The sequence below is a fragment of the Salmo trutta genome, chromosome 28, assembly GCF_901001165.1.
Source record: "Salmo trutta chromosome 28, fSalTru1.1, whole genome shotgun sequence".
NCBI classification, from domain to species: Eukaryota; Metazoa; Chordata; class Actinopteri; order Salmoniformes; family Salmonidae; genus Salmo; species Salmo trutta.
In genome coordinates, this window is record NC_042984.1 from 30128333 (window position 1) to 30141650 (window position 13318).

At 42.3% G+C, this 13318-nt stretch overlaps 1 protein-coding gene across 1 annotated transcript; it reads left to right on the plus strand.

Annotated features, from left to right (window-relative positions):
* The first annotated feature begins 204 nt into the window (after positions 1–204).
* LOC115165986 (dolichol-phosphate mannosyltransferase subunit 1-like) lies at positions 205–9332 on the plus strand. The gene is made up of 9 exons (XM_029719565.1): positions 205–392; positions 1321–1420; positions 1533–1566; positions 1665–1741; positions 2014–2039; positions 2203–2298; positions 6872–6940; positions 8625–8739; positions 9214–9332. The coding sequence occupies exons 1-9, from the start codon at positions 262–264 to the stop codon at positions 9316–9318; spliced, it is 753 nt and encodes a 250-aa protein (XP_029575425.1). The 5' UTR covers positions 205–261; the 3' UTR covers positions 9319–9332.
* The last annotated feature ends 3986 nt before the right edge of the window (positions 9333–13318 follow it).

Consider the following 13318-nt stretch of genomic DNA (forward strand, 5'->3'; position numbering starts at 1 on the left):
CACTCCAGTACAGTAGGTGGTGATGTATGCACATTGAACGTTGGATGCGATCTGCCAACCCAATGCCGAAGAAGCAGAAGAAGAAGAAGAAGAAGAAGAAGAAGAAGAAGAAATCCCGTAGAGTCAAATATATTTATAACTACTGTATGTGGCGGCACCTAGTGGTATGTATAATATTAGGAACCAAATTTTGAAGAATTTGTTGCAGCGGTCAATATTTTACAACGCACCCGCATCCGGCTCAATAACATTCTAACCAACATGGCAAGCCGAAAAGGTTCACAGCAGAGCCGGGTCGGTGGTGATAAATACTCGGTGTTGTTGCCCACTTACAATGAACGAGAGAATCTACCGCTTATTGTGTGGCTATTGGTAAAATACTTCGGTGAAAGGTAGATCATTTCAGGTTATGTTGTCCAGAGTGTGTGACAAGATGTCAGTGATGAGCTGTCACTAAAATCAGATTTTCCAAGAGGGAACAGCCCTCATTGGGATAGTCAATGGCTTACTTTTGCAATCTGTTGCGGGTGAGTATAATTTGTGGAACATTCCAACAGGAATCTGTTCCAAAAACTTCTAAAGTATAAGGTTGCCAACAAACAACGCATCCAAAGTAGCATGATCAATTCACCTAGCTAATTAGTTGCCAAATACGCATCAACTCACCGCGTAGCTTATTCCCTAATGTTTGTCCATAGGCTACCAGAGTGAGAACAGACATTTTTCGGGAATAAACGTGGTGAGTGAAAAACGTAATTAAATAGCCCATTCCCTACCCGGTATCTTATTCTGCCGCTATACAACTTTGTACATACTAAGTTGTTGGAACGTTCCACAAATTATACCCACCCATCTTTTGCTGTGATTACCAGCCGCACATTGATTATTTCAGCTAATGACATACCCTCTGATTTGTGTGTGTGTGTGTGTGTGTGTGTGTGTGTGTGTGTGTGTGTGTGTGTGTGTGTGTGGAATATGACTTATATAAATACCTCTATGAGCTTATTACAGCTGTCTTACCTCTGCGGTCTTCATAACAACACAAGGCAGTTGTGAGTGGGCCAAGCAATGATGTAAACATGCAACATTGTACTCCATAGACATCATAGACTGCAATAACATTTTGCAGGTTGTACCTTTATAAGAATATAGCATATAACTAACAAAATTTGAACAGATATTGCATATTTGAAAGACTGACTGAAATTCAAGCTGTAACTGGAACTATGATGGAGCTCATTGTAAAGTCCTTGTTTTCATCCAATGTCAGATTAGCATTTGTTGTGTGATGGTTTGAAACGTCTTTTTACTTATTCACAGTGGATACGACTACGAGATTATTGTCATTGATGATGGAAGTCCAGATGGGACACTTGAGGTGGCAGAACAACTGCAGAAGATATACGGAGAGGACAAGATAGTAAGTGAATTTAATAGATGAGTTGTTATTTTTGTACATACTTTAGCATTCACGTTCCTGCTGGCATAGCAAGACACTCATTCACTCTCTGCTCTTTGTGGTTATTTTTCAGCTCCTTCGACCAAGAGCAAAGAAACTAGGGTTAGGTAAGTGTCACATACTCATTCATCGGCGTGAACACCGTGTTATTGAACACTATCTCAGGTACACATGTCAGGTAATGTCCTTTTAATTCTGCATTCAGGAACTGCCTACATCCATGGCATTAAACATGCCAGAGGGAACTATGTCTTCATAATGGATGCAGACCTCTCCCATCATGTGAGTGGATCTCCTGTATATCTGGACAATACAGTATCAGAGAAGCAGGTTGGGATGATGGCACCGGACCCTGTACATACAATAATAACAATTTAAAAATGTTTCCAAGAACAGGCTATTTTCTAGTCCCTTTTTCTAATCAGGAGGTTACTTGTGGTGTTACATTGCTTGGTTGGATATTTGTATCAAAATGCTTCATTGCCAGGATAATCTTTTATGGAATCCTTTGAATGCTTACATCCTAAAATACATAATTTTATCTTTCCTTGCAGCCTAAATTTATTCCAGAATTCATAAAGTAAGTCTATCTATTTTAATTCATCGCAAAATGTGAATGTGTATATTTTTGGGGAAAATGTAGAACATAGAATTCTGAATATAGTATGTCTGCTAGCAATCTACATCTCTACCATATGATCGTCTGTTACCAAGTATCTGATGTGAATGTGTTTGTCTCCAAGGAAACAGAGAGAAGGCGGGTATGACCTTGTGTCAGGCACCCGATACAGAGGAGATGGGGGCGTATACGGATGGGACCTGCGCAGGAAACTCATCAGGTGACTGCAGGGGCACACTCCCGTCTGCTACATCTACACTACCATTCAAAAGTTTGGGGTCGCTTAGAAATGTCCTTGTTTTTGAAAGAAAATATACTTTTTTGTCCATTTTGTTGTAAATGACTTTTGTAGCTGGAAATGGCAGATTTTTAATGGAATATCTACATGGGCGTACAGAGGCCCATTATCAGCAACCATCACTCCTGTGTTCCAATGGCACGTTGTGTTAGCTAATCCAAGTTTATAATTTTAAAGGCTAATTTATCATTAGAAAACCCTTTTACAGTTATGTTAGCACAGCTGAAAACTGTTGTGCTGATTTAAAGAAGCAATAAAACTGGCCTTCTTTAGACTAGTTGAGTATCTGGAACATCAGCATTTGTGGGTTCGATTACAGGCTCAAATGGCCAGAAACAAAGAACTTTCTTTTAAAACTCATCAGTCTATTCTTATTCTGAGAAATTAATGCTATTCCATGTGAGAAATTGCCAAGAAACCTAAGATCTCGTACAACGCTGTGTACTACTCCCTTCACAGAACAGCGCAAACTGGCTCTAACCAGAATAGAAAGAGGAGTGGGAGGCACAACTGAGCAAGAGGACAAGTACATTAGAGTGTCCAGTTTGAGAAACAGATGCCTTACAAGTCCTCAACTGGCAGCTTCATTAAATAGTACCCGCAAAACACCAGTCTCAACGTCAACAGTGAAGAGGCGACTCCGGGATGCTGGCCTATTAAGGAAGAGTTGCAAAGAAAAAGCCATATCTCAGACTGGCCGATAAAAAGAAAGATTAAGATGGGCAAAAGAACCCAGACACTGGACAGAGGAACTCCGGCAAACAGGCAAAGCGTCAATACAGGGCTAAGATTGAATCGTACTACACCGGCTCCGACGCTCGTCTTATGTTGCAGGGCTTGCAAACTATTACAGACTACAAAGGGGAGCACAGCCGCGAGCTGCCCAGTGACACGAGCCTACCAGACGAGCTAAATCACTTCTATGCTCGCTTGAGGCAAGCAACACTGAGGCATGCATGAGAGCATCAGCTGTTCCGGACGACTGTGTGATCACACTCTCCGTAGCCGATGTGAGTAAGATCTTTAAACAGGTAAACATTCACAAGGCTGAGGGGCCATTAGGATTACCAGTATGTGTGCTCCGGGCATGTGCTGACCAACTGGCAGGTGTCTTCACTGACATTTTCAACATGTCCCTGATTGAGTCTGTAATACCAACATGTTTCAAGCAGACCACCATAGTCCCTGTGCCCAAGAACACTAAGGCAACCTGCCTAAATGACTACAGACCCGTAGCACTCACGTCCACACCCATGTGGACCAAGTGCTTTGAAAGGCTGGTAATGGCTCACATCAACATCCCAGAAACCCTAGACACACTCCAATTTGCATACCGCACCAACAGATCCACAAGTGATGCAATCTCTGTTGCAGTCCACACTGTCCTTTCCCACCTGGACAAAAGGAACACCTATGTGAGAATGCTATTCATTGACTACAGCTCAGCGTTCAACACCACAGTACCCTCAAAGCTCATCACTAAGCTAAGGATCCTGGGACTAAACACCTCCCTCTGCAACTGGATCCTGGACTTACTGACGGGATGCCCCCAGGTGGTGAGGGTAGGTAGCAACACATCTGCCACGCTGATCCTCAACACTGGAGCCCCTCAGGGGTGCGGGCTCAGTCCCCTCCTGTACTCCCTGTTCACCCACAACGGCGTGGCCAGGCACGACTCCAACACCATCATTAAGTTTGCAGACGACACAACAGTGTTAGGCCTGATCACTGACGACGACGAGACAGCCTATAGGAAGGAGGTCAGAGACCTGCCCGGGTGGTGCCGGAATAACAACCTATCCCTCAACGTAGCCAAGACTAAGGAGATGATTGTGGACTACAGGAAAAGGAGGACCAAGCACGCCCCCATTCTCATCAACGGGGCTGTAATGGAATAGGTTGAGATCTTTAAGTTCCTTGGTGTCCACATCACCAACAAACTAGAATGGTCCAAACATACCAAGACAGTCATGAAGAGGGCACGACAAAGTCTATTCCCCCGCAGGAAACTAAACACATTTGGCATGGGTCCTCAGATTCTCAAAAGGATCTACAGCTGCAACATTGAGAGCATCCTGACGGGTTGCATCACTGCCTGGTATGGCAACTGCTCGGCCTCCGACTGCAAGGCACTACAGAGGGTAGTGTGTAGGGCCCAGTACATCACTGTGGCTTAGCTGCCTGCCATCCAGGACCTCTACACCAGGCGGTGTCAGAGGAAGGCCCTGAAAATGATCAAAGTCCCAAGCCACCCTAGTCATAGACTGTTCTCTCTACTGCCGCATGGAAAGCGGTACCGGAGTGCCAAGTCTAGGACCAAAAGGCTTCTCAACAGTTTTTACCCCTAAGCCATAAGACTCCTGAACAGGTAACCAAATGGCTACCCGGACTATTTGCTTTGTGTGCCCCCCAACCCATCTTTTACGCTGCTGCTACTCTCTGTTTATCATATATGCATAGTCACTTTAACTATACATTCATGTACATACTACCTCAATTAGCCCGACCAACCGGTGCCCCCCACATTGGCTACCCGGACTAACTGCATTGTGTCCCACCACCCGCCAACCCCTCTTTTACGCTATTGCTACTCTCTGTTTATCATATATGCATAGTCACTAACAATATCTACATGAACATACTACCTCAATCAGTTCTACTAACCGGTGCCTGTATATAGCCTCGCTACTGTATATAGTCTCGCTACTGTTATTTTTCACTCTTTTTTTTACTGTTGTTTTTATTTCTTTACTTATCTATTGTTCACCTAGTACCTTTTTTAACTTAGAAATTGCACTGTTGGTTAGAGCCTGTAAGTAAGCATTTCACTGTAAGGTCTACTACACCTGTTGTATTCGGCGCATGTGACAAGTAAACTTTGATTTGATAATCAAACCCACAAATGCTGATGCTCCAGATACTCAACCAGTCTAAAGAGGGCCAGATATTTTGTTTCTTTAATCAGCACAACAGTTTTAAGCTGTGCTAACAGAATTGCAAAATGGTTTTCGAATGATAAATTAGCATTTTAAAATGATAAACTTGGATTAGCTAACACAACGTGCCATTGGAACACAGGAGTGATGGTTGCTGATAATGGGCCTCTGTACACCTATGTAGATATTCCATTCAGCCGTTTCCAGCTGCTATAGTCATTTACAACATTAACAATGTCTACAGTCGTGGCCAAAAGTTTTGAGAATGACAAAAATATTAATGTCCGCAAAGTCTGCTGCTTCAGTGTCTTTAGATATTTTTGTCAGATGTTACTATGGAATACTGAAGTATAATTACAAGCATTTCATAAGTGTCATAGGCCTTTATTGACAATTACATGAAGTTGATGCAAAGAGTCAATATTTGCAGTGTTGACCTTTCTTTTTCAAGACCTCTGCAATCCGCCCTGGCATGCTGTCGATTAACTTCTGGGCCACATCCTGACTGATGGCAGCCCATTCTTGTATAATCAATGCTTGGAGGTTGTCAGAATTTGTGGGGTTTTGTTTGTCTACCCGCCTCTTGAGGATTGACCACAAGATCTCAATGGGATTAAGGTCTGGGGAGTTTCCTGGCCATGGACCCAAAATATCGATGTTTTGTTCCCCGAGCCACTTAGTTATCACTTTTGCCTTATGGCAAGGTGCTCCATCATGCTGGAAAGGCATTGTTCGTCACCAAACTGTTCCTGGATGGTTGGGAGAAGTTGCTCTCGGAGGATGTGTTGGTACCATTCTTTATTCATGGCTGTGATCTTAGGCAAATTGTGAGTGAGCCCACTCCCTTGGCTGAGAAGCAACTCCACACATGAATGGTCTCAGGATGCTTTACTGTTGGCATGACACAGGACTGATGGTAGCGCTCACCTTGTCTTCTCTGGACAAGCTTTTTTCCGGATGCCCCAAACAATCGGAAAGGGGGTTCATCAGAGAAAAGGACTTTACCCCAGTCCTCAGCAGTCCAATTCCTGTAGCTTTTGCAGAATATCAGTCTGTCCCTGATGTTTTTCCTGGAGAGAAGTGGCTTCTTTGCTGCCCTTCTTGACACCAGGCCCACCAGGTGCACTCACACCTGCCTGCTGCCATTCCTGAGCAAGCTCTGTACTGGTGTCAGGTCTGTACTTTTGTGGCAGGGCTGGAATGCAGTGGAAAGGTTTTTGGGGGATTCAGTTAATTTGCATGGCAAGGAGGGACTTTGCAATTAATTGCAATTCATCTGATCACTCTTCATAACATTCTGGAGTATATGCAAATTGCCATCATACAAACTGAGGCAGCAGACTTTGTGAAAATTTATATTTGTGTCATTCTCAAAACGTTTGGCCACGACTGTACACTGTATTTCTGATCAATTTGATATTATTTTAATGGACAAAAAATGTGCTTTTCTTTGAAAAACAAGGACATTAGTCGTGTAGGTTGTTGGCTGTCAGTTATTCTGCTTATACAGAAGGCAAGTATTAAACTCTCATCTGTGTGTGTCCCTCCCTCTCTAACAGTCGGGGAGCGAACTATGTAACACAGGTTCTGCTGAGACCTGGGGCATCAGACCTGACTGGCAGCTTCAGGTAAGGGGCTAAATGTAAATAGGTGTGAAGAACAGCAGGCACAGTAATCACACTGACAGTTGAAGTCGGAAGTTTACATACACTTAGGTTGAAGTCATTAAAACTCGTTTTTCAACCACTCCACAAATTTCTTGTTAACAAACTATAGTTTTGGCAAGTCGGTTAGGACATCTACTTAGTGCATGACACAAGTAATTTTTCCAACAATTGTTTACAGACAGATTATTTCACTTATAAGTCAATGTATCACAATACCAGTGGGTCAGAAGTTTACATACACTAAGTTGACTGTGCTTTTAAACAGCTTGGAAAACCCCAGAAAATGATGTTATGGCTTTAGAAGCTTCTGATAGGCTAATTGACATAGTTTGAGTCAAATGGAGGTGTACCTGTAGATGTATTTCAAGGCCTACCTTCAAACTCAGTGCCACTTTGCTTGACATCATGGGGAAATCAGCCATGACCTCAGAAAAACTGTTAGACCTCCACAAGTCTTGTTCATCCTTGGGAGCAATTTCCAAATGCCTGAAGGTACCACATTCATCTGTACAAACAATAGTAAGCAAGTATAAACACCATGGGACCACGCAGCCGTCTTACCGCTCAGGAAGGAGACGCGTTCTGTCTCCTAGAGATGAACGTACTTTGGTGTGAAAAGTGCAAACCAATCCCACAACAACAGCAAAGGACCTTGTGAAGATGCTGGAGGAAACAGGTACAAAAGTATCTATATCCACAGTGAAACGAGTCCTATATCGACATAACCTGAAAGGCCGCTCAGCAAGGAAGAAGCCACTGCTCCAAAACCGCCATAAAAAAGCCAGACTATGGTTTGAAACTGCACATGGGGACAAAGATCGTAGGGGGAGGCTTCCAAGCCGAAGACCACCATCCCAACCGTGAAGCACGGGGGTGGCAGCATCATGTTGTGGGGGTGCTTTGCTGCAGGAGGGACTGGTGCACCTCACATAATAGTTGGCATCATGAGGAGTGAAAATGATGTGGATATATTGAAGCAACATCTCAAGACATCAGTCAGGAAGTTTAAGCTTGGTCGCAAATGAGTCTTCCAAATGGACAATGACCCCAAGCATACTTCCAAAGTTGTGGCAAAATGGCTTAAGGGAAATAAAGTCAAGGTATTGGAGTGGCCATCACAAAGCCCTGACCTCAATCCTATAGAAAATTTGTGGGCAGAACTGAAAAAAACGTGTGCAAGCAAGGAGGCCTACAAACCTGACTCCGTTACACCAGCTTTGTCAGGAGGAATGGGCCAAAATTCACCCAACTTATTGTGGGAAGCTTGTGGAAGGCTACCCAAAACGTTTGACCCAAGTTAAACAATTTAAAGGCAATGCTACCAAATACTAATTGAGTGAATGTAAACTTCTGACCCACTGGGAATGTGATGAGAGAAATAAAAGCTGATATAAATCATTCTCTCTACTATTATTCTGACATTCCACATTCTTAAAATAAAGTGGTGCTCCTGACTGACCTAAGACAGGGAATTTTTACTATGATTAAATGTCAGGAATTGTGAAAAACTGAGTTTAAATGTATTTGGCCAAGGTGTATGTAAATGTCTGACTTCAACTGTACTTACATACTGGTACATCTTCCTTTATCAGTGTGCCAGTTTGTGTTATCTCACTGTTTTGTTTTTTATGCATGGTGTTCTCAGGCTTTACAAGAAGGAGGTACTGGAGAGTCTGGTGGAGAGGTGTGTGTCCAAAGGCTACGTCTTTCAGATGGAGATGATTGTCCGTGCCAGACAGCTGAACTACACCATTGGAGAGGTGAGGCCTTTTAACCCTTTGTGTGTGTTTTTTGTGTTGTGTAATTTTGTTTAGTTTCTTAATCATGAGATGTTTTATTTGTTTTTACTGTCGAGGACCACATTTGGACACAGTGTTTTAATTAATACTTTTAAGGGCTATCCTCTGGGAATACATTATACATCTGTTGTATATGTTTTTACCCAAATAAATTAAGTTCTGTTTATCATGTCAATAGTTTGTATGTAGCTTAGTTAAAGAGACAGTTTTATCTACTTTTTGTGGATACCATTTTTATGTCTCTGCATGCAGTTTGAAGGAAGTTGCTATCTAGTGTACAGTTGCTAACTAGCGTTAGCGCAATGACTGGAACTACCTCTAACTTTCTACATACTGGAGGCAGATACATAAAAATGGTATCCTGAAGTTCATCTGACTCTTCATTGCCAAAATCCAATCTATCCCTTAAACTATATTTTTCCTTCTTCCAAACAGGTTCCAATTTCGTTTGTGGATCGTGTTTATGGGGAGTCTAAACTGGGAGGAAATGAAATAGTGTCGTTCCTGAAAGGACTGCTTACTCTCTTCGCGACAACATGATTTATGATGCTCTAGGTTTGGACTCAGCACTGCTTTTTAGTTTTTCATTCATGGCCTTTAGTGCAGTAATTAACCTACATCAAAATCATTGGCGTAGGATGCACCCCCACAGCCCACGCGAGGCGGGGGCCCCCAAGATTTAGGGAGCATCAAACCAACTTTTTTATTTTGGTTGGGGCACCCCTAAAACTCAGGGAGCCTCCCAGAAAGCAAATGAACACTTCATAAGCCCTGGCAAAATGTTTAGAATTACAGGAAATTTGCTTTAAAACTGCAACATTTTCTCTCACTCTCATGGCAAAATGTATAGAATAGCATAAGATTAGCTATAAAACTGCATATTTTTCTCTCAGCCCCATGGCAGAATGTGTAGAATTGAAGCAAATTTGCTTTAAAACAGCAACATTTTCTCTCAGGGGTGGGGGGGGGGGGGGGGGGCTTGCTTGAACCGTGCATGGGAACCTCGCGAAATTGCACTATGTCACTGATAAAAATTAGAGTAGGGGAAATGGACAGACTATGCTCCTTTCTATGAGTAGTTGATTATTGACAAGTCAAAGCACAGAAAGTAATACATTAAATATTCAATCTTCACTGCCTCTGCTTCAGATGGATCTCCAATCATACATAAAGATGTTGAAGCATCAAGCTTCTTCCTATGTATTATTGTAGATTGATTAACTGCTTTCTGTTCATTACTTTCACATTTTGGTGGGTTTACACTACCGGTCAAAAGTTTTAGAACACCTACTGATTCAAGGGTTTTTCTACATTTTCCTATATTTTTCGCTCAACCAGCTTCACGAGGAATGCTTTTCCAACAGCCTTGAAGGAATTCCCACATATGTTGAGCACTTGTTGGCTGCTTTTCCTTCATTCTGCGGTCCAACTCATCCCAAACCTTCTCAATTGGGTTGAGGTTGGGTGATTGTGTATGCCAGATCATCTCATGCAGCACTCTCCTTGGTCAAATAGTCCTTACACAGTCTGGAAGTATGTTGGGTCATTGTCCTGTTGAAAAACAAATGATAGTCCCATTAAGCGCAAACCAGATGGGATGGCATATCGCTGCAGAATGCTGTGGTAGCCATTCTGGTTTAGTGTGCCTTGAATTCTAAATAAATCACTGACAGTGACACCAGCAAAGCACCCCCACACCATCACACCTCCTCCATGCTTCACAGTGGGAAGCACACATGCGGAGGTCATCCATTCACATACTCTGCATCTCACAAAGACAAGGCGGTTGGAACCAAAAATCTCTCTTGGACTCATCAGACCAAAGGACAGATTTCCATCGGTCTAATGTCCATTGTTTGTGTTTTTTGGCCCAAGCAAGTTTATTCTTCTTATTGATGTCCTTTAGTAGGGGTTTCTTTGCAGCAATTTGACTATGAAGGCCTGATTTACGCAGTCTCCTCTGAACAGTTGATGTTGAGATGTGTCTGTTACTTGAACTCTGTGAAGCATTTATCTGGGCTGCAATCTGAGGTGCAGTTAACTCTAATGATCTTATCCTCTGCAGCAGAGGTCATTCTGGGTCTTCCTTTCCTGTGGCGGTCCTCATGAGAGCCAGTTTCATCATTGCGCTTGATGGTTTTTGCAGCTGCACTTGAAGAAACTTCAAAGTTCTTGAAATATTCCACATTGACTGACCTTAATGTCTTAAAGTAATGATGTACTGTCATTTCTCTTTGCTTATTTGAGCTGTTCTTGCTATAATATGGACTTGGTCTTTTACCAATAGGGCTATCTTCTGTATACCAACCCTACCTTGTCACAACACAACTGATTGTCTCAAACGCATTAAGAAGCAAAGAAATTCCACAAATTAACGTTTAACAAGGCATACCTGTTAATTGAAATGCATTCCAGGTGACTACCTCATGAAGCTGGTTGGGAGAATGCCAAGCCTGTACAAAGCTGTCAAGGCAAAGGGCTACTTTGAAGAATCTCAAATATAAAATATATTTTGATTTGTTTAACACTTCTTTGGCTACTACATGATTCCATATGTGTTATTTCATACTTTTGATGTCTTTGCTATTATTCTACAATGTGGAAAATAGTAAAAATAAAGAATAACCCTTGAATGAGCAGGTGTGTCCAAACTTTTCACTGGTACTGTATATGTTTAAATATAAAATCATAATCACCAAAGTAGTGCACTGACCCTTTACTAGTCTTTAATTAGCAGACCGAGATAGCCATCTGTGGAGCCGTTGACAAATAAGTCTCCGGAAAAATATAACAGCACCCCCACCCCCAAACTACTTCCTTTTGGTCAAAGGGTATGAATACTTTCTGAAGTCAATGTAATTCCACTTTGATATTATGGGTATTGTGTGTAGGCCAGTGACACAAAATCTCAATTTAATCAATTTTAAATTCAGGCTGTAACACAACAAAGTGTGGGAAAGGTAAAGGGGTGTGAATACTTTCTGAATGTAATGTATGTACATACAGCTGATAGACTTGAATGTACCCGACCACGGCTCTGCATAGCCTAGAGCAGTGGTCACCAACTGATCTCCATGGAATTCCTAGTCGATTACAAAACATTTCTGTTAAAACCCCAACGATAAAGCCTTGGTTCCTGTTTTGTATTGTTTTTTTTTGCACTGTTGGCAGTAGGTAGACTTGATTGAACAGCCCAAGTGCCAGGAAGGCAAAGTGTTCCCATTTTGAACCATTTCATGTGTCTGAAGGTAGAACTTCGCCTACCCAGCAAAGAGCAAATCAAGTGCAGTTATAGGCCTACCACTGGCCAATCACATAGCTCAGATCACTGTATCTACACAGTTTGCTCCATAGACTGAAAAATTAAGCCTCAAATGCACAGCAAAGTTGATGTGAGATTTCAAATTTTTTAAACAATGACTAGAGAGAGAGACTCGACCAATACAGCGAAGGGACAGTGTCGGTGATTCGGGTGAGAGGCAGCTTCACCGCTGCTCCCTCCCTTCCCTCAGACTGACCATCAGATGCAGGCCATCAGTCCAGAAATATAATTGCAAAATGGTCTGAAAAGAACAACATTGGAAGGGCAATTTAAGCATAGCCAATATGCATTGATTATGTATTGGGCCTATAGCCTACTGCACAAACCTCATTGCTTTGTAACTGTTTTTAATTGGTTAATATTGCATAGGCTTACGTTTTTTTAAGTCATGTTTGTAAAACAAATCTGAGCGTTAGGTCTCGGCTTGCATTTTGACTCAAAGTGGTCTCGCTTTGGATAAAAGCTTGATTTAGAAAAGGTTGGTGACCACTTGCCTGTAACATATTTATTTTACGCTAATAAGGTGAATTTATTGACATATAGAAGGCCTAGCCAGCATATAAAAACCTATTCATTAACCAGAAGAGCAACTTGGCTGATAAACATTTTTTTTGTCACTAAGGTCCAATTTGTTTTGTTTTACCTTTATTTAACTAGGCAAGTCGGTTAAGAACAAATTCTTATTTTCAATGATGGCCCAGTGGGTTAATTGCCTTGTTCAGGGGCAGAATGACAGATTTTGACCTTGTCAGCTCAGGGATTCAATCTTGCAACCTTTTGGTTACTAGTCTAATGCTCTAACCACTAGGCTACATGCCTCCCCAATGGGTCTAGGTCTGGTTGTCGTTGGGTCTGTTTGAGTCCGGGTCCCCCTTTTAAATTAATGATCGGGTCTGATTGTCCTCAGGTCCGTTCGGGTCCGAACCCGAGAATACCTCTACTTGGAAGACAATCCATGCACAGCAAGAAGCTGAGAGACCTCCAACGAGGTCATGTTATACTATCCATGTCATACTATCACCAATCAATTGAAATCCAGTATTCACATGAGGTCTCTCCATCCACCCCCACCCCAATCTCTCCAAGGGGCCCATGCTAAAATGGACAGAGAACAATATGCTCTCAGGCTTGGTAGCTGCCCAGTCTCTGAGGAAAGTAGTCCCGGTGAGTTAAGTGCCAGCATAGAACAGCGCCACCTACTGTTCTCATAGCACTCTG

Excerpts from the sequence above, each read along its gene's own strand:
- LOC115165986 (XM_029719565.1), top strand. The coding sequence starts at position 262 with ATGGCAAGCCGAAAAGGTTCACAGCAGAGCCGGGTCGGTGGTGATAAA. Across the intron at positions 1,742-2,013 it reads ATGCAGACCTCTCCCATCAT|CCTAAATTTATTCCAGAATT; the intron begins GTGAGTGGATCT and ends CTTTCCTTGCAG. Across the intron at positions 8,740-9,213 it reads TGAACTACACCATTGGAGAG|GTTCCAATTTCGTTTGTGGA; the intron begins GTGAGGCCTTTT and ends TCTTCCAAACAG.